Source organism: Hyperolius riggenbachi, chromosome 4 (assembly GCF_040937935.1).
Source record: "Hyperolius riggenbachi isolate aHypRig1 chromosome 4, aHypRig1.pri, whole genome shotgun sequence".
Taxonomy (NCBI): Eukaryota; Metazoa; Chordata; class Amphibia; order Anura; family Hyperoliidae; genus Hyperolius; species Hyperolius riggenbachi.
The window spans coordinates 482,193,270-482,217,863 of record NC_090649.1 but is presented as its reverse complement, the minus strand read 5'-3'; the positions used below and the strand labels follow the sequence as shown (position 1 = coordinate 482,217,863).

The 24,594-nt window shown below is 47.0% G+C and overlaps 1 protein-coding gene across 2 annotated transcripts in view; it reads right to left on the bottom strand.

The window, feature by feature from the left end:
- The window catches only part of HHAT (hedgehog acyltransferase), a 349,971-nt gene that overhangs the window by 145,834 nt on the left and 179,543 nt on the right, over positions 1-24,594 (bottom strand). For both annotated transcript variants that reach the window (XM_068279706.1, XM_068279707.1), the window contains one exon: positions 1,723-1,758. In XM_068279706.1, coding sequence (XP_068135807.1) covers positions 1,723-1,758 — 36 coding nt within the window. The remainder of the gene's footprint in view (positions 1-1,722; positions 1,759-24,594) is intronic.

Sequence of the window (24,594 nt, the reverse complement as noted above, 5' to 3'; positions counted from 1 at the left end):
TTAGGTGTAGCAGTAGTAGGAGGGGTAGTGTTAGGTGTAGCAGTAGTAGGAGGGGTAGTGTTAGGTGTAGCGGTAGTAGGAGGGGTAGTGTTAGGTGTAGTGGCAGTAGGATGGGTAATGTTAGGTGTAGCGGTAGTAGGAGGGGTAGTGTTAGGTGTAGCGGTAGTAGGATGGGTAGTGTTAGGTGTAGCAGTAGCAGGAGGGATAGTGTTAGGTGTAGCAGGAGCAGGAGGGATAGTGTTAGGTGTAGCGGTAGTAGGAGGGGGAGTGTTAGGTGTAGCGGTAGTAGGTGGGGTAGTGTTAGGTGTACCGGTAGTAGGAGGGGTAGTGTTAGGTGTAGCGGTAGTAGGAGGGGTAGTGTTAGGTGTAGCGGTAGTAGGAGGGGTAGTGTTAGGTGTAGCGGTAGTAGGATGGGTAGTGTTAGGTGTAGCGGAAGTAGGAGGGGTAGTGTTAGGTGTAGCGGTAGTAGGAGGGGTAGTATTAGGTGTAGCGGTAGTAGGAGGGGTAGTGTTAGGTGTAGCGGTAGTAGGAGGGGTAGTGTTAGGTGTAGCAGTAGTAGTAGGGGTAGTGTTAGGTGTAGCAGTAGTAGAAGGGGTATTGTTAGGTGTAGCGGCAGTAGGAGGGGTAGTGTTAGGTGTAGCGGTAGTAGGAGGGGCAGTGTTAGGTGTAGCGGTAGTAGGAGGGGTAGTGTTAGGTGTAGCAGTAGTAGGAGGGGTAGTGTTAGGTGTAGCAGTAGTAGGAGGGGTAGTGTTAGGTGTAGCGGTAGTAGGAGGGGTAGTGTTAGGTGTAGCAGTAGTAGGAGGGGTAGTGTTAGGTGTAGCGGTAATAGGATGGGTAGTGTTAGGTGTAGCGGAAGTAGGATGGGTAGTGTTAGGTGTAGCGGTAGTAGGATGGGTAGTGTTAGGTGTAGCAGTAGTAGGAGGGGTAGTGTTAGGTGTAGCAGTAGTAGGAGGGGTAGTGTTAGGTGTAGCGGTAGTAGGAGGGGTAGTGTTAGGTGTAGCGGCAGTAGGAGGGGTAGTATTAGGTGTAGCGGTAGTAGGAGGGGTAGTGTTAGCTGTAGCAGTAGTAGTAGGGGTAGTGTTAGGTGTAGCAGTAGTAGGAGGGGTAGTGTTAGGTGTAGCAGTAGGGGTAGTGTTAGGTGTAGCAGTAGTAGGAGGGGTAGTGTTAGGTGTAGCAGTAGTACTAGGAGGGGTAGTGTTAGGTGTAGCAGTAGTAGGAGGGGTAGTGTTAGGTGTAGCGGTAGTAGGAGGGGTAGTGTTAGGTGTAGCGGTAGTAGAAGGGGTAGTGTTAGGTGTAGCGGTAGTAGGAGGGGTAGTGTTAGGTGTAGCGGTAGTAGGAGGGGTAGTGTTAGGTGTAGCAATAGTAGGAGCGGTAGTGTTAGGTGTAGCGGTAGTAGGAGGGGTAGTGTTAGGTGTAGCGGTAGTAGTAGAAGAGTTAGCGTTTTCTTTAGCGGGAGATGGAGGGTAAGTGTTAGAGAAGGAATTAGGATGAGTTTGATGCAAGCATTATGTAATTAAAAGTATAATATCAGTATTATAAAATTAGCAATATTAATACTATCAGCTACTCACACGAAACTCACTGGCATCTAAAATAAATGTACACAATATCTGGGATGATATATTAACACTGGCTGCTGCTATAAAGCTGCCTTTACAACTGCCAGTCTGCCAGGACTTGTTTCCTTTTAGCTCTACATATTGTAAAATAGTTGATTCTTACCTTACAAGAAAGCGATGCAGACCAACATCAAAACACCTGGAAAGCAAAGAAAAAAATCATGAAAAAAATAAACAAACATCTATAACAAAGGAAAGAACCTAAGCGAATGTCCTGCAATGCTTCAGCAAGTGTACATCGCTTTATAAGGTCTGTGTCTGTGAACCTTTCAAGTGTAACTGTCGGGCATAAAATCAAAAATCAATTCTTTATTTTTATCTGGTAAACAAGTAATACGGATGCTAACCAGGCAAGCCAAAAGTTAAAATCACTATTACTTTTCTTGTTGATAAATGAGTATTCCCCAGTTTACCTGACTCTTATTTAGTACACACAAAATTTGGTACACAAAAATGGAAGTTGCAGGGCATGCTGGGTTGTCCTTTTTTGCTTCTCTTAATGCAGCCTGATTGGCTGAAGCCTCTTTCCCTCCTGTTTTCCCCTCCCACACCTCTGTTCCTCTCTGATTGGCCAATATTTCTCATGCTCAGACAATGCACTTTCTATAGTGAAGGGCAGGCAAATCAAGCAGAGGAGAGTAAGGGAGGAAATGACATCAGAATTGGCTTAAAATAGCCACACTTAAAATGGGAAATTCTAAGAAGGATTCTCTGTTTTTTTACAGTAGAAAAATCACTAAAATCAAAACGTGGACAGTGCAATACATATGTAATGTATTTATATTCAGAGCAAATATTTATCTACTTATATATGTGTTTTTTTTCTGAGATAGTATGGCTGACAGCTCCTCTTTAAAGAGGAACTCCAGTGAAAATAATGTAATAAAAAAAAGTGCTTCATTTTTACAATAATTATGTATAAATGATTTAGTCAGTGTTTGCTCATTGTAAAATCTTTCCTCTCCCAGATTCACATTCTGACATGTATTACATGGTGACATTGTTACTGTGGGCAGGTTATGTAGCTGTTTCTAGCTGTTCTGGCTGTTACAGACAGCTGTAAACAGCCATTTCCTGTCTGTGAACATTGTTACATTGTGGCAGTTTGCCCAGAGTACTGTGGTACTCAGAGCTTCTTGTGGGAGAGGTTTCACCACAATATCAGTCATACAGCGCCCCCTGATGGTCTGTTTGTGAAATGCAATAGATTTGTCATGTAAAAGGAGGTATCAGCTACTGATTGGGATAAAGTTAAATTCTTGGTCGGAGTTTCTCTTTAAAGGAATACCAAGGTGAAAATAACTGATGAGATACACAATTGTATCGATCCTCCTACTAAAAATGACTTTTTGAGATATCTCACAGTTTTATTTTATGTGTATACCGTGTTTTCACAAAAATAAGACACTGTCTTATATAAATGTTTGCTCCAAAAGATGTGCTAGGGCTCATTTTTAGGAGATGTCTTATTTTTGGGGAAACACTGGTAGTTTTACTATACAAATGTATATACTGCACGCCATGCTGAAACACAAGCAGCATACACAGAGCTTGTGGTTTGCAGATATTGGCTCTCACTTACAAGAAATTGATCCTGCTGATCATGTGGGTAAGAGTCTATTTCTTGCAGGCAGAGAACTCTCGTGCAGGCTTCCCAGAGCTATGATAGGATGAGCTGTGTGTCCTGGGAAAAGGTGAAGAGGTGAAGTGCTGCTGATACTTATCACGGGAGATCAGGAGGGCTGGCCCCAACAAAAACACAAATTGCCTGACACACATATACAGGACTGTAGAACTCACATTATACTGCTGCTCTCCTGTATCCAGGCTTTGTAGGCTTTGAGTTTGACTTGCTGGTGTCATGTGGGCTGCTAGCTAGGGCTTACATTCGGGGGATGTCTTATATTTCAAGCATGCTAGGAATTCCTGCTAGGGCTTACTCTCATGGATGTCTTACTTTAGGGGGAACACGGGATCTATTTTTTAAGTTTTTAATGATTTATTGTCTCTGCTTAAAGAGACAATGAAGCTAAAAAAAATTATGATACAATGAATTGTATTTGTAGTACGCATAATTACTAGAACATTAGTAGCAAAAAAATATTCTCATATTTTTATTTTCAGTTATATAGTTGTTTTTTTTTATAACATTGCATCTTTCTCCAATATTTGCAGTTTATACACTACTCAGCATTCTAAATAATTTTACAGAGCAGGCAAGTGATCTTTTGAACTGTTCTCTGCAGAGAAAAATAAGATACAATGACTGACAGTTGAGATAACAAGCTTCAGAAGACAGAACACAAATTGCAATACAAACACTGTAATTCGGCCAGCAGCAATAGCTGGAAGTCGAATTACATCTTTCCCCACTATCCATGGCGGCCTGGAGGGGGAATAGTAATTAACGCTGCCAGGACTTGTGCAGGAGCAGGGTGAGCCGTTTATCGGCTTTACACTGCGCCCAAATCTCCTGGCGGCATATCCATAGATCTGCTCTCAGAAGCCCTTCTCTGGGATGAAAGAGTTTTATGGTTGTAATTCCTTATCAGTGAGGGTTAGGCTATAGTCCCACTAGGTCTGGAGAGAAACTGTCACTTGCATACCTGAATATTAAGAGAGAAAGAAAGGAACACATCCTAGTTATTTGTATGTTTGTACTGTGTTCACTTTAAACGTTATAATGACTTGCCTTTTTTTATTTTAACACAGCCTCCTTGCGGCCACTTCTGGCTGCATCGCCGCCCTCTTATGGACGAGTGCCATGGCACTCTCTGTATCAGACATACAGCGCCAAAGAAATGCCATAGCACTCTTCTGGAAGGGGGCGGGGCTAAGTGCTGGAAGTGGCCGCACGGAAGAACTTGGAGGGTGTGTTACAAAAAAAACTTTTATAGAGAGCATAGTACTTGCCCCACCACCTACTCAGACCAATCAAAATGGGAATCCAGCCCAACAGAAATATTCCACCTGGAGTTCTGTAAACACCTTCTCCATGTCCATCGGAGTACCTCAAATAATGCCTGCCGAGCTGAGCTGGGGAGATTCCCATTACTGCTAGAGATACAGAACAGAGTGTTGTCCTTCTGGGCCCACCTACAGAGCAGCAGCCCTGACTCACCCCACTACAAAGCTATGCTGCATAATGAAGACCAAGAAAAGCCATGTGCACGGAAAGTCGTGGTCAGCTCTATACTCCCTCCAACCCCCGGCCCACAGGTCATAACAAAAGTCCAGATAAACACACCACAGCTAAGAGCAAAGAAGACTATGTGGAAAAATGGAGGAGTGAAATAAAACAGTCACAAAAGCTAACCAAATACCAGTTTCTACAGAGAGAATATAAAATGGCCCCATACCTGGAAAAACTCAAAAACTCTCAAGAGAGCGGAAAATCCTGAGTGTCAACCTCGAAATAGAGTCTGGGAGACACAGACAGACGTACAAACCCAGGGAGGAGAGACTATGCCAACACTGTGAGCAGAAGACCCTTAAGGATGAAAGCCACTTCCTGCTGCACTGCCCCAAATATACTGCAACCAGACACTTAATTTAAGAAATTGATGGAACTATTCCCAGACTTTCTCACATTAGAAGATGAGAGAAAAACATATATCCCACTGGGAGAAGAGGAATCCGCAGTGACAACCGCTGCACACTATGTCACAGCATGCCACAGACTGAGAGGAGCATAACGGAACTGTAAACCTAAAAATGTCCACAGACTGCTTAGCCATTGTCCTCCTACCCCACCCCCTTCCATGTCCCACTTTTCCCCTTGCTTGCTTGATTTGGCAATACCTGTATTAATCTTGGTCATGCCAATAAAGCTATCTTTGATTTGATTTGTATTTTTTGCTTCATAGTTGTTTTAATTAGCCTCATGGCAATGGCTCTCCTAATTACTACAGAGAATACAAAGAAGTTTTCTTTACAGCCTCCTTTAACAGACACAGGAAGTAATCAGACCTTTGTGACTTGGACACACTGCCACCCTGTGGTTATAGCTGGTAATGCATAGATATACACATAATACACTGTTGTTGCTAAATACACATTCCAACATTAATGCTACGCAGACTCAAACTCTATCCCCGATGATCAGGAAATCCAATTGTCCCTCCTTCCTATGCTCCCAGGGCAGTCTGGGAAAGTCTGGCAGGGTACGAAGGATGGGGGGGGGGGAGCATGGGAGGCAGGGCACTCCTCAGATACTTCAATAAGAAGGGTTGGGGTGGACTCGCCAAAAATATATGGGTGTTAAGATGTTAAAATATAACGTGTCAATGAGAGGTAATCACTTACCTCTACAGAAGATACAGACACCAGTTCAACTGGAAAAATATTTATTCAAAAAATTGACAACGCATTTCGCGGGTCATGGCCGCTTCCTCTGGTCAATACAAAAATAATGCCTTAGCAGCATAAAAAGCAGAGTGTTGGCGCCTCTATTCGATATGAAGAAGGCGCAGCGGTACTGTCCCAGTTCAGTGTGAGTGTAGCGAGCCTCCTCTGTCCGTAAATATTATATTCCCTCTGAATACGAGACGATTGATTTTCCACCCCGTGCACATCATTGAGAGCTTTTCCTTTCATTGGCTGAATAAATAATCCGGCCAGGGAAATCAGTAATCTTGTTCTTGATGCCATCCTAACCCCGATACGTATCAGGCTTTCAGAGACTATAGAAGTTTATTGAAAATTCAATTGCTTTTCATCGATTGGGTGACCTCTCCCCCCCTCCCCCCTCCTGGAGCGTTAAGTGAGAACGGAGCGGCGCTCAGAGCAGATTTGTTTTATTACGTTAATAATGTCCGTGATCAGTAGCGGGGAGTGTTCCCAGCTATTGCGGCCGGCTATGGCGTCTGATATCTCATTACCTTCTCATAGACTTTAATGCTTGTACTCGGTGATCACTGCCCTGACTAAGACCAGGCTTGTTCTCTTCCTGCTTTTCATTAATGCCGAAATCCAGATGGAGGCGCTCTATTACCTTCTCCACCTGGTGCTTATCCATATTAGAAGTATAATTCTTATGGCAAGATGGCTGCCATTTACTTATTTAGTGTAGTGCTGGAACTGCCAGGAGGAGGAGCCATGAGTGACAAACTCTGCTATCATGCAAATTAGCTTCGCTAGGGAGGGGGAAGGGATACATCAGAGAAGGGCAACCAGAAATGAATGGCACCCGGTAATCGCAATAATAGAATACTGGTGAATTTATCGATAGTTTACAGTTAAAGAGAACTCGAGGATGATTTATTAACCTCCTTAGCGGTAACCCCGTGTGTGACACGGGGTAAGCCGCCGGAGGGTGCCGCTCAGGCCCTGCTGGGTCGATTTACTTAATTTTTTTTTTGCTGGACGCAGCTAGCACTTTGCTAGCTGCGCCAGCACCCCGATCGCCGCCGCCGCGCGCCCGATCGCCGCTATCCGGTGCGGCGCGCGCCCCCCCCCCCCCCCAGACCCCGAGCGCTGCCTGGCCAATCAGTGCCAGGCAGCGCCGAGGGGTGGATCGGGTCTCCCAATGACGTCCCGACGTCGCTGGCGTCGGTGACGTCATTCCGCCCCGTCGCCATGGCGACGGGGGAAGCCCTCCAGGAAATCCCGTTCTTTGAACGGGATTTCCTGATCGCCTATCGCCGGAGGCGATCGGCGGGGCTGGGGGGATGCCGCTGAGCAGCGGCTATCATGTAGCGAGCCCTCGGCTCGCTACATGATTTTAAAAAAAAATAATTTAAAAAAAACTGCTGCGCTACCCCCTGGCGGTATTTTTCATACCGCCAAGGGGGTTAAAGGATACCCGAAGTGACATGTGACATGATGAAATAGACATGTGTATGTACAGTGCCAAGCACACAAATAACTATGCTGTGTTCCTTTTTTTCTTTCTCTGCCTAAAAGAGTTAAATATCAGGTATGTAAGTGGCTGACTCAGTCCTGACTCAGACAGGAAGTGACTACAGTGTGACCCTCACTGATGAGAAATTCTAACTACAAAACTCTTTCCTAGCAGAAAATGGCTTCTGAGAGCAAGAAAGAGATAAAAAGGGGAATTTCTTATCAGTGAGGGTCACACTGTATTCACTTCCTGTCAGGACTGAGTCAGCCACTTACATACCTGATATTTAACTCTTTCAGGCAGAGAAAGAAAAAAAGGAACACAGCATAGTTATATGTGTGCTAGGCACTGTACATACACATGTCTATCTCATCATGTCACATGTCACCTCGGGTATCCTTTAAATCTTAATAGGACACAGAGGCATGTTCTGTGCACAATGACATGCCTCTGTGTCGTTGTATTGCCACCGCCAGATACAAGATGCAAACAAAAAGACCGGCACTGCTGTCTGTAAGAATAGCTCTTTTATTCCATGAAAGTGGCAGCAGTGATAGACTGCTGTTTCGAGTAAAAACTCTTTATCAAACTGCTCATAACCATAGAAAATCATGTGACCACACACCTTTATATAGACCACCCAGAATGGGTGGGGTCCCAGAGTGGACCTGACAGAAGACTGATGCCCATAATATGTAAATGCCTAAAGGTGGAGCCTTACCTGTGGACAATAAATATTCATGAGGAAAAATTTAAACAGTCCTCCTAAGCTCAATATCGGAGAAACCGCTGTACTGGTCGGCATACCAGCAACAATGGCGTCCCCTTCCTAGCACGCTCACTGACGAGCACGTTCATCTGCCCAGACACGCTTCTAGTGCTTGAAACGCACAGCGCGCGATGACATCATTAGAGGCGTCCATAGTCCTAGGTAGTAAAGCAAGCCGTAATATCTAAAATGTTCACAAGATGGCGTAAATCGGCTCTCAATGCGACCATAACGTCGCACCAGAGTAGAATAATGTAATGCAAACAAATGCATTGGCAGCTAATGCGACGATAACGTCACATACTAAATAAAAATATATGGGCTGAAAAATATAAACTTCTCCTACCCTGTCCACGATCTCAGTTTCTGTATATAATGTGGCTTGAAGATTTAATGGGGTAATTTCATGTCTTTGATGTTTAATACACTTACATTTCTTTATTCCTAGGTCATGCTTTTATGTAACCTAGTGGGGGACCAGGTAGGAAAAGTTTATATTTTTCAGCCCATATATTTTTATTTTTTGTTTAGTATGCGACGTTATCGTCGCATTACCTGCCAATCCTATGCATTTGTTTGCATTACATAATTCTTCTCTGATGCAACGTTATCGTCGCATTACCTGCCAATCCTATGCATTTGTTTGCATTACATAATTCTTCTCTGATGCAACGTTATGGTCGCATTGAGAGCCGATTTACGCCATCTTGTGGACATTTTAGAAATTACGGCTTGTTTTACTACCTAGGACTATGGACACCTCTAATGACGTCATTGCGCCCGCGCGCTGTGCGTTTCAAGCACTAGGAAGCGTGTCTGGGCAGATGAGCGTGCTCGTCAGTGAGCGTGCTAGGAAGGGGACGCCATTGTTGCAGGTATGCCGACCAATACAGCTGTTCCTCCGATATTGAGCTTAGGAGGACTGTTTAAATTTTTACTCATGAATATTTATTGTCCACAGGTAAGGCTCCACCTTTAGGCATTTACATATTATGGGCAGGGCAACAGTCTTCTATCAGGTCCACTCTGGGATCCCACCCATTCTGGGTGGTCTATTTAAAGGTGTGTGGTCACATGATTTTCTATGGCTATGAGCAGTTTGATAAAGAGTTTTTACTCGAAACAGCAGTCTATCACTGCTGCCACTTTCATGGAATAAAAGAGCTATTCTTACAGACAGCGGTGCCGGTCTTTTTGTTCGCATTGGACTGTGCTCCCCAAGAGGCACTGGGGGTGAGACCTGGGCACGCTTCTTTCACATTTTTTGATCGGTGCTCCCTTCCTTCTGTTTTTGGCCAGATACAAGAACCTGAAACTATGGATACTGGAAGCCTGTGCTAGCATTTCTCCTGTAGTGTTGCTATCAGTGTGTGAAGAGTGGGAGAAGAGGGTTGCATTGACAATCCAACACAATGGGCAGCACATTGAACACATTTTACAAGTGGTCAGAAACTTGTAAATAACTCATGAAAGAATAAAGTTACGTTAAAACCAAGCACATTGTTTGTCTTGTGAAATTCCCAATAAGTTTGATGTGTCACATGACCATCTTAATATTGAAAAAACAAAAGTTGGATTCAAAATGGCCGACTTCAAAATGGCCGCCATGGTCACCACCCATCTTGAAAAGTTTCCCACCTCACATATACTTATGTGCCACAAACAGGAAGTTAATATCACCAACCATTCCCATTTTATTAAGGTGTATCCATATAAATGGCCCACCCTGTATAACTGACAGCAACTGGTATATTTTAGTTCTGACAAAATCTTGTCAGAACTGGAAGGGATCATTGTAAGAAGAAAATAATGAGCTTCTAAGAGGAAATGACAGTGAGGTAAGAATGTAATATCCATTTGCAGCTACATCAAGCGTTTATTTTAAATCATTTTACTTGCTTCAGGTTCTCTTTAACGAGAACCCAAAGCAGTTCCTTGGGGGGGGGGGGGGGGGGAGGCAGATGGGACACAGAGGTATGTTTTGTGCCTCATGACATGCCTCTGTGTCTTCACACCGCCGATCTCTGCCCGCCGAGATTACGACAATATTTGTCGCCGTCTTGGAGAGTAAACACAGGGAGAGGAATTCCCTGCTCAAAACACCCACTAGGGCGCTCCTACAGGGTCTCCAGAGCTGCCATTGGGCAGTTCTCTCTCCCTGGACACGCCCCCTGCCGTTTCCCCGCTACCCTGCACGCTGTGAATGAGAGAATGAATCTCTATTTCCAGGTTCGTGACCCAGAGGTCACGAAAGTAAAAGTGGGCCAGTGTGTCGCACAGGAGAGGTGGAGAGCGGTGGTTTTGTCGCCTACCTGATGCAACGTAACCCCCCCCCCTGCCCCCCCCGGATCAGGTAGCATATTTTTTTATTCATTTTATGAGCCCACCTCGGGCTCTCTTTAAACCACCCCCTTCCCAACCTTAACCTGCCCCACAACTCCCTCTCCCCCCCCCAATCCACACAACTAACCCTACTTCCCCCACACCTAACCTTCACCTTAACCCGTCAAAAAAGAAACCGCACAAAACTTCAAATTGTTCATAGGGGCCCATTGTAATTATCTGCAAGGAGGGGGAATTTGGGCTCCCGCTGTGCCTGATTGGGTGTCTAAGGTGCCCAAATTTCCGCTCCTTGACAATAATTACAATGGGCTCCTATGGCAGTGCCTGAATTTCCTGCTTCCGGGAGAAGTTGGTGCTAATAAATCACTGAACAATTAAACAAATTGCTGCTTAAATGAAACCTGAGTCAGGGGGATTTAAAAAAAAAAATGATACACACCTGTGGGCTCTTCCTCCAGGTTTCTGGACTGAACTGCGGAGGATCCAGGCGGCGGAGGAGGACGGTGAAGGAGTGATCAGCCTGGAGGGGGCTGGAGAAAGCCCCAGATATGTATTTTTAACCCCCCCATCCCAGGTAAACTTTAAGCAGCAATTGTGGTTACTATTCAGTGATTTATTAGCTCCAACTTCACTTGGTACACTGGTTCATAAAAGCTGTGACAGTTGCTAAGTCCAACTGCTCATATAGTATGCAAGTGAGTAGGGAGGTTGGCTGGTGTCTATTATGGCAGTTAAACTTGCCAACTGCCCTCCAGAATGCTTTTGAAAACAAAGAAAACCCTGAGAATATCCCATGAGGAGATGGGACGGTTCTGTCAGATTTGAACTGCTTACTGCACTTTTTTTCGCTGTAGTGGCCCTTGAAGACCACCCAAGGATATTACTGTAGGAAAACTGAGCTAATCCCTGACTTGCTGAATGTAAATCGCTCCCAACCCCAACAACCAAAAAAAAGAAACTAATCAAAGGAAGACAAAAAATATAAAAAAGCAACAGAAAACAATCAACTTAATTCAGCTGAAAAACAACAGGCAGGTGATAACTGCACCTCCAGCAAAGCGTTTACCAATCAATAACCCGCGATACACATTATACGCAGCTACAAAGTTACATCAGCCCCACAAGGAGTAAATCAGATGCATGTGCAGCGAGTGTCCACAGGGGGTCCTCGCCTTGTGTTTAGCAGCACCTGCTGTGTTAAGAATCTCATACTGTATCATGTTTACATGGGTGGCAGAGGCAAGCACCAGATGATTGCATTGTGGAGTGATTACACAGACGCGTAGCAACGCCTGGCCTAGTTTACATTCTCCAGGGCTGGGAGATCGCCGGAGAACTCACACATCGCCGGAGATCTATATACAGTACTCAGCAGCTTTATTCACAGGCAGTTAGTGCTGCTACTGTTATTTAAAGGGACCCTGGGGGCAGGGCCCTAAAATGCTTAACCACTTCAGCCTTCAGTCATTTTCACTTTATGCATCCGAGCAATGTTCACCTCCCATTCATTAGCCTATAACTTTATCACTACTTATCACAATGAATTGATCTCTATTTTGTTTTTTCCACCACCAATTAGGCTTTCTTTGGGTGATACATTTTGCTAAGAGCTACCTTACTGTAAATGCATTTTAACAGGACGAATAAGAAAAAAAACTGAAAAAAAATCATTTCTCAGTTTTCAGCCATTATAGTTTTAAAATAATACATGTCTCCATAATTAAAACTCATGTATTGTATTTGCCCATTTGTCCCGGTTATTACACCATTTAAATTATGTCCCTATCACAATGTATGGCGACAATATTTTATTTGGAAATAAAGGTGCATTTTTTCCATTTTGCATCCATCACTATTTACAAGTTTAACCACCCTGGCGTTCTGATTAAATCGCCAGGGTGGCTGCGGGAGGGTTTTTTTTAAATAAAAAAAAAACTATTTCATGCAGCCAACTGAAAGTTGGCTGCATGAAAGCCCACTAGAGGGCGCTCCGGAGGCGATCTTCCGATCGCCTCCGGCGGCAAGAAATAACACGGAAGGCCGCAATGAGCGGCCCCCCGTGTTTCGCTTCCCTCGTCGCCATGGCGACGAGCGGAGTGACGTCATGGACGTCAGCCGACGTCCTGACGTCAGCCGCCTCCGATCCAGCCCTTAGCGCTGGCCGGAACTGTTTGTTCCGGCTACGCTGGGCTCGGGCGGCTGGGGGGACCCTCTTTCGCCGCTGCACGCGGCGGATCGCCGCGCTGCAGCGGCGATCAGGCAGCACACGCGCTGGCAAAGTGCCGGCTGCGTGTGCTGCTTTTTATTTGGTGGAAATCGGCCCAGCAGGGCCTGAGCGGCAGCCTCTGGCGGTGTTGGACGAGCTGAGCTCGTCCAGACCGCTCAGCAGGTTAAAATTAAAAAAAAATATATTTCATCTTTACATTGATATTTAAAATGTTTAGACCCTTAGGTAAATATTTACTTTTTTATTATTGTAATGTTTTGTTTTTTTAGATTAAACGTTTTATTTGGGTATTTTTGGGAGGGTGGGATGTAAACAGGAATTTTTTTTCTGTAAATATGTGTTGATTCTTTTTTTTTACATTTAATTGTAGTTTTACTTTTTGGCCACAAGATGGCACTCTAAGCGTAAGATGTACGCTAGAGGGACGCATGGGGATGCTAGAGCCAGAAAAAGCGAAGCTTCCGAGATAAGCTGTTGCTTTTTCTGCGGGGGAGAGGAATCAGTGATCGGGTACCACAGCCCGATTCACTGATTGCCTGGCTAATGAACCGCGGGCCGGGAGCGCGCGTGAACGTGCGCGATCGGCCGCGAGAGCGCGCGGACGCGCACATGGCCTCCTGGACGTAGCTAGTACATCCAGGAGGCGAAAGTAGTTAAATTAACTTACCTGGGGCTTCCTCCAGCCCTCGTAGTCCGTGAGCATCTTCTGCGTCCTCCGGGCTCCCTCCACTCTACCCCAGCAGCTCGACTTTGGCTGAAGTCGTGCACAACTGCACATGTGTGGCCCCTCTGGGCGCCTGTCTCGCTTACGCGCCCATCGTCGTGAGCGATCTGCACATGCGCGGTTCTTGAAAGCACGAACCACGCGTGTGCAAATACTCACGACGGTAGAATTGCTCAGTAATCAGGCAGCAGCTCATACAGGTCTCTGGCGCTTTTTTTAGGTAATCCACGCAGGCCCAGAGTAGTGTGCAGATAGCGAGCAGGCTACAAGTGGCTGCAAGTACGCCCATCGACCAGCTCATATGGCTCTGACTAACATATGACGCCCGTCCACATCTCATGGGTCTCCGACTGATGCAGGTGCCCGCCCACTCTCCACTATAACTGGATACAGAATACTGCAGGGATCAAAAAACAGGTTTACTATAACAGAAGTTCTATTATATCCAGGTTTACTAGACCAGGCGTTACTCCCATAGACTTATAATGGAGATTGGCCAGGACCTGGACATTAGTTTACTACAGGCATGTGTAGAGGGCGGGCTCTGGGTGCCCAAGTGCCCACCCTTTTTAAATATCTATAAAAGGCCCTTTAGCTGCAAAAAGGAAGCCCCGCCCCAGTCATGATAAGCTCTGCCCATGAGAAGCCCCACCCACCACCCATGGGAAGCTCCTCCCCATCTGTGACACTTTAGGATTCCTGTATGGGACCTCTTTAATCTAGTGTAACCATCCCCACAGCTGTGTGGGAGCAGGTAAGAGGCTGTCTCCCTGACAGCAGTGATTTCTCCCTCCCCAGCATCCACAGTGACCTCTCCCTCAACCTAGGACCCATACTGACCTCTCCCTCCCCAGCATTAGCACTGCAGTGATCCTGCCTCCCCCAATAACCACACTGACCCCTCCCTCCTCCAGCACCCACATTGATATTTCCCTCCCCCAATGGCACCCTTCCTGTCCCCAGCAGCTCCCATAGTGACCTCCCTTAGCACCTTAACTGACCTCTCCCTCCCACAGCACCCCCAGTGACCTTTTCCTGTTCCAGCACCCCCAATGACTTCCCCTTACTGCAGCACCCACACTGACCTCTATTTCTCCTAACATCCACCCACACCCCTTCCCAAATAGCTGGCACCCAGTACTCACACTCATATGACACCAAGTACCTGCACCCAGGCCTGACATGGCACCCAGTACTCACACTCATATGACACCAAGTACCTGCACCCAGGCCTGACATTGCACCCAGTACTCACACCTGCACACAGCCTCCGCATGGAACCCACTATCTTCACTAAGCACCCACTTAACCAGTACCCGCACCCAAAGTACCTGCATTTAAAACCCACATGACACCCAATGCCCACCCAGCACATGCATGGCACCCATGTCACACACAGTACCTGCACCCAGCACCCACATGACATTCCGTACACACACCCAGATCTCACATGGCACTAAGTACTTGCAATCAACACCCGCATGACACTCAATCCCACCCATAGCCAGAACCCAAATGACACCCCGTTCCCACACCCAGAACCCACACGGCATCCAGCATATTGGGGGGGGGGGGGTGCAAGGCCTCTTTATTTTAAATTTAAGCACTCCCCACTTAAGGACCCTCTGCACTGCCCTGGTTTACCATACCCAAATGTTCACTATATATCAGTTTACTGTGATGAGATTATACTGCACCGCCAATTAATTCTTGGTGGCCCTTTGACTTTCCCTGCAGTTGCGTACTATTACTTTATAAAGTGTCCAACCCCGCTGTCTCGTCTTCCATGCTACATGTAGCCACCTAGTGGCTCAGAAAGGGTCACAATGACAAAATTTCGGTAACCAATGCCAAATGTTTTTCTGCTCAGTAGCAGAAAAGCAGTTTTCATTGGCTAGACATGCCGCTACAAGCCGCCCCCAGAAGCCAAACTGAACCAGCCCTTAACCTTCCTGGCGGTAAGCCCGAGCTGAGCTCGGGCTATGCCGCCGGAAGGCACCGCTCAGGCCCCGCTGGGCCGATTTGCATAATTTTTTTTTGCTGCAAGCAGCTAGCACTTTGCTAGCTGCGTGCAGTGCCTCATCGCCGCCGCTACCCGCCGATCCGCCGCTATCCGTCGCGCCGCAGCCGCCCCCCCCCAGACCCCGTGCGCTGCCTGGCCAATCAGTGCCAGGCAGCTCTATGGGGTGGATAGGAATCCCCTTTGACGTCACGACGTCGATGACGTCGGTGACGTCATCCCGCCCCGTCGCCATGGCGACGGGGGAAGCCCTCCAGGAGATCCCGTTCTTTGAACGGGATCTCCTGATCGCCGATCGCCGGCGGCGATCGGAGGGGCTGGGGGGATGCCGCTGAGCAGCGGCTATCATGTAGCGAGACTTTGTCTCGCTACATGAAAAAAAAAAAAAAATTAAAAAAAAAACATTTGCTGCCCCCTGGTGATTTTTTAGCAAACCGCCAGGAGGGTTAAAGAGGAACTTTACTCTTAAAGTGGTCTGAAATCCAGCATTTCTACTTTGCTCTAAAAGATTCCTCACAGCTTTAAAGCTACTATTCCAGAATTTTTTTTTAAGCAGAACATCACTAAAATGGTTAAATAAAGCACTTTGTCCTTCAGCTTAAAATCCGTATCCAAACTGGAGATAACAGTATCTTTGTTTACATTCCAATGTTGTTACATTTGTCTGTAACAAGTAAAAAACACTTTCTGAGAAGCTGTTTCTGCTTCAGGCACACACACAGTTCAGGAAAAAAAAATTATAGAACAGCTCATTAGAAAATTTTAATACATAATAAAAAGCAGTTGGAATAAAATGCAATGGCAGCTTTCAGGGCAAGAAAAACTACTCTTTGGAAATGTGTAATTTGTAGACAGACAATAATACTTGTGCACAAAAGCAAATATGATAACTGTATGAATAATAAAACGTAGAAAAACACATTTTTATTAAATGTTATGTCAGAGCTTCAGACCACTTTAATCATTTAACCAAGTATTGAACATCATTCCAATCAGTAGCTGATACTCCCTTTCCCACAAGAAACCTTTACCTTTTCTCTAACTGACATTTTTTATCGTAACAACCTACGATTTATACAGGAAAATCACGACGATGAACAAGGTTGCCCAAACTTTCGCACCCGTGTGTGTGTGTGTGTGTGTGTGTGTATATAATATTATATATTAGTCGGAAACAGCTGTTATTTCCCATGATGCAAGGAAACTGTCATGACCATGGTCATGATGACATCACACTGTGGGAGGGGTTTCACCACAATATCAGCCATAGAGAGCCCCCTGATGGTCTGTTTGTGAAGAGGAATAGATTTCTCATGTAAAAGGGGGTATCAGCTACTGATTGGGATGAGGTTTAATTCTTGGTTACGGTTTCTCTTTAGCCTGGTGATGGGCGGGGCCAGATGATCTGCTGTGTGTTGGGGAAGACACTCCCACTCCCCTGGCAGATCCACATTTTGTGAGCAGATTTTTTCAGTCATGTGACTGAATATTCTAAAGGGAAGTTTTCTGAAACAGATGAATTGAATGTGAAAATGGAACTGTGACCTGTTCATCTTTGTTAAAATTTTGTGAGGGTGATTTCGTGCTTTAACTTACTGAGAGCCTTTTTTTTATAATACAGACTTTAAATTTGACAAAGCCCCATTTCCTCCTCCTACCCTGTTCTGGGCTGATCCAAACTATATTTTTAATTAAGCCTAGCTGTGCTTTCATCCAGGGTACCGCTTATGAATATTTCACATTGAAACAGTGGAGAATAGTCTGATGGATGCAATGGCAGCACAAGAACAAGAGTGAACAGTTGTCGTCGGGCATCTGTGCCACACTGCATGAGAGGCGCCAGGGTCCAGGAGGAACAGATGGCGCCGGGGAACGATAATCCTGGTAATACTCAAAGCTCTAAAATATTATTCAATTATGCCGTCCACAATACAGGAACCAGGTACACAGTCGTCAGTGCCGTTCTGTCAGATGACAGTACTGCAGCATCCAGTGGTGGCGCTAAACTGGGGCACTGAATGATTTGCCTGTGATCTGTCCACACAGAAGCAGCTTACTAGTAAGGATTAAAGCATGCCAGCCAACTAGCCAGGTACATCTGTAGGTAACTTTTCTTCCATAATCGCACCATCATTTGGACAATCTGCTATGCTGGAAAGCCACTGAGATCTATTTGTGATGTATACATGTGGTTCCTATCATTACTGAACTAGTTAGCCTTCATTTTATCACCTAAATTAGGCAAAAAATATCTAAAGCTCGCCATAAATAAATCAATTTTGATCAACGAAATTGGCCCCGCCAGCCATTGTGCCCCCCCCCCCCCCCAAAAAAAAAAAAATTTAAGCTGGAACCACCACTGGTGGCACCCAGGTGACAACACTGGCCTGGAACTTCAGAGGCCTTTGGTTTAGTTCTCACTAGTTAGTCTCTCCAAATTAAATTTGTATTTCCTGCAGCTCCCTAAAACTGAACGAAGAATGTATTGTTAGAACCACTTTCAGAGAGCTGCTGTTTTTCCTCTTTTCTTGTACTTTACCTGGGCGTTGTGCATTATATTCTGAATAGGTGTTTTCAACACATTATTTATTAATCAATATTACTGCGTAGCATTGGTGTCTTGCTTTTGGAGAATGTACTATGACATTGAGATCTGTGATTTTCATTATTAATATGGCACTATCTTAAAGGGATACTGTAGGGGGGTCGGGGGAAAATGAGTTGAACTTACCCGGGGCTTCTAATGGTCCCCTGCAGACATCCTGTGCTCGCGCAGTCACTCACTGATACTCTGGCCCCGCCTCCGGTTCACTTATGGAATTTCAGACTTTAAAGGGGTTATTTCGCGAAAAAAGTAGGCAGTTAAAAAATGTGACAGATGACAGGTTTTGGGCCAGTCCATCTTTTTAAGGGGGATTCTCAGGGCTTTCTTTGTTTGCAACAGCATTTCCTGAACAACAGTTGCAAAATCTAACTGACATAATAGTGTGCAAGTGATTAGGGAGGCCGGCTGGTATCTTGCTATTTTGGCAGTTAAACTGCTGTTCAGGAAATGCTGTTGAAAACAAAGAAAGCCCTGAGAATCCCCCTTAAAAAGATGGACTGGCCCAAAACCTGTCATCTGTCACATTTTTTAACTGCCTACTTTTTTCGCGAAAGAACCCCTTTAAAGTCTGAAAACCACTGTGCCTGCGTTGCCGTGTCCTCGCTACCCCTGATGTCACCCGGAGCGCCGTACTGGGCCTGCGCAGTACACTCCTGGTGCCATCAGCGGGAGTGAGGACACGGCAACGCAGGCGCAGTGGTTTTCAGACTTTAAAGTCTGAAATTCCAGAAGTGAACCGGAGGCGGGGCCGGAGCATTGGGGAGTGGCTGCGCGGGCACGGGATGTCTGCGGGGGACCGTTAGAAGCCCCGGGTAACGTCAACTCATTTTCCCCTGACCCCCCTACAGTGTCCCTTTAAAGTTGGCTGATTATTCTTATGTGTACCGCTGCAATCACTGTTTGGTGATTTTTAATTGATTTTACATTCTTGTTTACTATTTACCAATAAAGTTTATACAATGTTTTATTCATTTTGGAGTGGTTTGGTGCTGCTTATAGTGGGTACTTTTTCTTGTTTGGCTGCTGGAAGCAGACATAGGGCTTGATTCTCTAAAGAGTGCTAACTGTTAGCACGCCCGTGCTAAACAGTTAGCACGTGAAGTGCCGTGCATGCATCTTTGCGCGTGCAAAGTTTCACGCCTGCGCAGTAACTACAGTTTGCGCACGATAATGCAGACTTTTGCCAAAGTAACGGTAGTTACTGCACAGGCGCGAAATGCGTGCTAACTGTTTAGCACAGGCGTGCTAACAGTTAGCACTCTTTAGAGAATCAAGCCCATAGTGTTAACATACTGTGTTTACCAACTAGCCTCTCTGCCGTGGCAGTCAGTAGAGATGGCCTGAATTGTTCGCCGGCGAATGGTTCCCGGTGAACTTCCGGGGTTCGCGATCGTGGAGAACTGCGAATTTTTGCGGAAGTTCGATTCGCCCCCATAGTGCATCATTAGGGCCAACTTTGACCCTCTACATCACAATCAGCAGGCACATTGTGGCCAATCAGGCTACACTTCCTCCTGGAGCCCCCCCTTATAAAAGGCAGGCAGCATCAGGCATTGGACTCACTCCTGTGCCTGCAGTAATTAGAGAAGGGAGAGCTGCTGCTGCAGAGACATTAGGGAAAGCTTAGTTAGGCTCTTGTAGGCTTGTTAGCTTGCTCCTTGCTGATGCTAAAAAAGCACCCCTCAACAGCTCTTTTGATAGCTAATCTTATTCTTGTGATCTATTTTTTTTGTGTGTCCCACAGACACTTGTGTTGCATAAACAGCCTTGGTAATTCCTACTGTGCCACTGCCAGGCCCAGCACATTCAGTGACTACCTGTGTGTGTGACAGGCAGCTGCACATCTGTAATCCCAATCACTGCACCTGTTCACTGTTCAGTGCACCTACCTACCTATACCTACATGTATACCTATACCTACCTATACCTACACCTATACCTACATGAGCGCACCCATTGTTAATACCACCAGTCACTGCACCTGTTCAGGGTACCTGTGTGTGTGTGTGACAGGCAGCTGCACATTTGTAATACCAGACACTGCAACCTGTTCACTGCACCTGTGTAACCGCACATTGTTGTACCAGCAGTCACTGCACCTGTGTAACCGTACATTGTATTAGTCAAGTCAGCCTTTCACTTCATCCAGGGCAGCCATCAGGGGGGGGGGGGGCAACTGACACTGCAGTGAGGGGCCCAGGGCTTCTGGGGGCCCTGCCCCCCCCCCCCCCAAAGCGCTGGAAGGGCCGCATGTGCTGGCTGCGGGCCTGTGGCTTACAAACCAGCACACCGTGTCCAGCACTGAGAGAAGAGTGACATCAGCGCTTGAACGTGGGGAGCAGATGAGTGAGCCCGCTACAGCGAACTTTCTATACAGGGGCTGGAACCACCTATACCTAGCTACCTTTACTGGGGAACCACCTATACCTGGCTACCTATACTGGGGCACCACCTATACTTGGCTACCTTTACTGAGGGCACCACCTGTACCTGGGTACCTATACTCGAACACCACCTATACCTGGCTACCTATACTGGGGCACCACCTATACTTGGCTACCTTTACTGAGGGCACCACCTGTACCTTGCTAACCTATACTGTGTCCGCAGCACACTTCGCGCAAGGATATGGGGGTGGGGTGGCTAGTGGGCGGGCACAGCAACCAGTGGGTGGGCCCGGGGGGGCCAAGGCCTGATGATGTGTGAGGGGCCCCAAAATTTCTGATGGCGGCCCTGACTTCATCCCCCCCCCAATATGGACAAAACCAAAGGCAGAGCCAGAAGCAGAGGCAGGCCACCTGGCAGGTCTGTTCGAGCTCGCGCTGTCGTGATTTCGTGTGGCCCTTGACCAAAGTACAGAGTTCAGAAGAAGGCACGTGCCATCAACCCCCAATATTTTCAGGACGTAGATGACTATTTAACACAGAACACCTAATTTTTCTCAGCTTCCGCACGGAAGCGTGACAGATCTTCCTCCTCCTGCTCTGATTCTGGCACCCCACTTAACACTCAGTCGGCCGCCACCACCAAAATGCCATCACCCCAGGGCTCAGCGGTGTGGAAATTTTTTTGTGTGTCTGCCTCAGAGATGAGAGTAATGCCATCTGTACTATCTGCCACCAAAACTTGAGCCGTGAAAAGACCAAGACCCGCATAGGGACAACTACCTTACGAAGGCACATGATTACAAAGCACAAACTGCAATGGGGTGACCACCTGAGGAAAAGCAGCACACAAAAGCAAAGCCACACACTGCAGTGGAAGATACCAGGCCGCAATTTTTTCTCAAAAAAGGCGATACCTAAACTGTACCGTGATGTTGAAAGGCAAGTGGTGACATCTCTGGCACACAGCGTTGGGTCAAGGGTCCATCTGACCACGGATGCCTGGTCTGCAAAGCACGCTCAGGCCTGCCCGAAGACTAAGTTAGTCCCCACACACAGCATCTCTGCCTGCACGCCATGTGACTGCCTGCCCCAAGACTAAGTCGGTAACTACACAGCATCTCTGCCTACAGGCCAATTGACTGCCTTCTCTGCCACCACCAAGAAGGTCCAGGACTCCAGGCGGATTCCTGAATTTTTAAGGCCGCTGCTAGCAGCGGCCGCTAAAATAATTTTTCTGGTGCGTGTACATGCCTGCCTAATTTTTCTAGCTGCACTGGAGCTGCAACAACAAAACAAAAGGCATGTACATGTGCCCATTCCCCTTCTTGATCGTTACCTTGCCGCGGTGAATGGGCTTGCGTATCACAATGAAGCAATGACCGCCGGCTATAGGAGTGTCTCGGGGGGTGGCACACCCAAGATAATAAGGTCGTTGCTTCATTGTGGACAGACCAAATTCAATCAGCTGGACAGTCACTGTTCTGTCATTGAGCTACCACAGCCCGGCGACCATATGGGCTTGAAAACCGCTATCGCCTGCCCTCTCGCCATGGTGCGCACCAGTCCAGCACGGCCGTCACAACACAAACAGCTGTTTGCGGTGCGTTACACAGTGAGTTTGGTGTGTCAGTGTGAAGCAGTACTCTAATTACACTACCTGATTGATGTATATGTTACGGCCAGAACCCGAAGTTTGGCCACTTCTAGTTCTGGCCGGCCACTTCGGGTTCTGGATGGCCAATGCGCGAAGTGGCCGCTGCGCTGCGGCCAATGTTGAAAATGGAATGATTCCTCTGACATTAATGTATCTTCTGGCCGCAGCGCAGCGGCCAAACGTAGAACAACTTAGTTCATTTAATGCAATTCAGCCGGCGGCAATGTAACAATTCAAGCCGCCGGCTTTTTCTCTGCCTCTCTCTCCTCCTCTTATGGGCAGCAGGCGGGGACACGCGTCTCCCCGGGAGTCATTCGTCGCACCAGGAAAGCAGAGCGGGGAGGCTGCAGACATCGCTTCTGCCAGCACCCGCTCTGCAAGAACGGCAGGATTCCCCTGCCGCGACGAACGACTCCGGGGGGACACTCGTGTCCCCGCCCGGCTGCCCATAGGAGAGAGCGAGAGAGGCGGGGGGGTGGAGGGGGGAAGGAGAGAGAGAGAGGCAGAGGAGGAGAGAGAGGCAGAGAAAAAGCCGGCGGCTTGAATTGTTACATTGCCGCCGGCTGAATTGCATTAAATGAACTAAGTTGTTCTACGTTTGGCCGCTGCGCTGCGGCCAGAAGATACATTAATGTCAGAGGAATCATTCCATTTCTAACATTGGCCGCAGCGCAGCGGCCACTTCGCGCATTGGCCGGCCAGAACCCGAAGTGGCCGGCCAGAACTAGAAGTGGCCAAACTTCGGGTTCTGGCCGTAACATATACACGTTTTAAAGCACTTTAGGCCTGCAATTTAGCATTCAATGTCATTTCTGCCCTTAAAATGCTGCTTTGCATAAAATCCAGATTTTCCCCCGGTACTTTTGGCGTCTATCCAACTCCTCCATGCCCCCCTCCAGGTGTTAGACCCCCTGAAACATCTTTTCCATCACTTTTGTGGTCAGCATAAATGTTTCTAGTTTTCAAAGTTCGCCTCCCCATTGAAGTCTATTGCGGTTTGCAAAAGTTCGCAAGTTCACAAACGTTTGTGGAGGTTCGCGAACCTAAATTCGGATGTTCGGGCCATCTCTAGCAGTCAGCTGACACAGGGGAGAGATCAAATAGCAGCTGTGATTGGTCACAGATGAGGGGGATTAGACAAACTCTCTAAATACATACAGGGTGCATTCCTCTATGTTTTCCTTCTGTCCTGTGCAAGAGTTCAGGTCCAGTTTGACCACGGACTACCTCTATGCACTTTATTCAGCCAACACAACTTTATCAGTCTGAAGTAAACTAGACTTCACTAGCAGAGAGCAGCTGCCGGCTTATATATCTCAGCATTAGCGTCCATCATACAAGCGCTTTGTGCTGATGTTGTCTCGGGCAGCTGTGCAGCATGACTCAGCTCTGCGCCATCCACACTGTATAAATAAAATATCCACGTGAATAATTCAGGGTTGGAAAGTATGAGGACAGATAGATTTTAATCCTAAATTATTAAGGCTTATCATTTATTCACTAGATTTTTACAGCAAGTCTTTAGCTTTGTAGACAGACAGCTCCTCTTTACCATGTGACTCCTCCCGTTACAGCAAGCGAAGGCGGAACTCCGCACTCTTTACCATGTGACTCCTACCGTTACAGCAAGCGAGGGAGGAACTCCGCACTCCTCTTTACCATGTGACTCCTCCCGTTACAGCTAGCGAGGGGGGAACTCCGCACTCATCTTTACCATGTGACTCCTCCCGTTACAGCTAGCAAAAGGGGAACTCCGCACTCCTCTTTACCATGTGACTCCTCTCATTACAGCAAGCCAGGAAGGAACTCCGCACTCCTCTTTGCCATGTGACCTCTTCCCGTTACAGCAAGCGAGGGGGAACTCCGCACTCCTCTTTACCATGTGACTCCTCCCATTACACCAAGCGAAGGGGGAACTCCGCACTCCTCTTTACCATGTGACCTCTTCCCGTTACAGCAAGAAAGGGGGAACTCCGCACTCCTCTTTACCATGTGACCTCTTCCCGTTACAGCAAGCGAGGGGGAACTCCGCACTCCTCTTTACCATGTGACCTCTTCCCATTACAGCTAGCCTGGGAGGAACTCCGCACTCCTCTTTACCATGTGACCTCTTCCCGTTACAGCTAGCAAGGGGGAACTCCGCACTCCTCTTTACCATGTGACCTCTTTCTGTTACAGCAAGCAAGGGGGAACTCCGCACTCCTCTTTACCATGTGACTCCTCCCATTACAGCAAGCCTGGGAGGAACTCCGCACTCCTCTTTACCATGTGACCTCTTCCCGTTACAGCTAGCAAGGGGGAACTCCGCACTCCTCTTTACCATGTGACCTCTTCCCGTTACAGCAAGCAAGGGGGAACTCCGCACTCCTCTTTACCATGTGACCTCTTCCCGTTACAGCTAGCA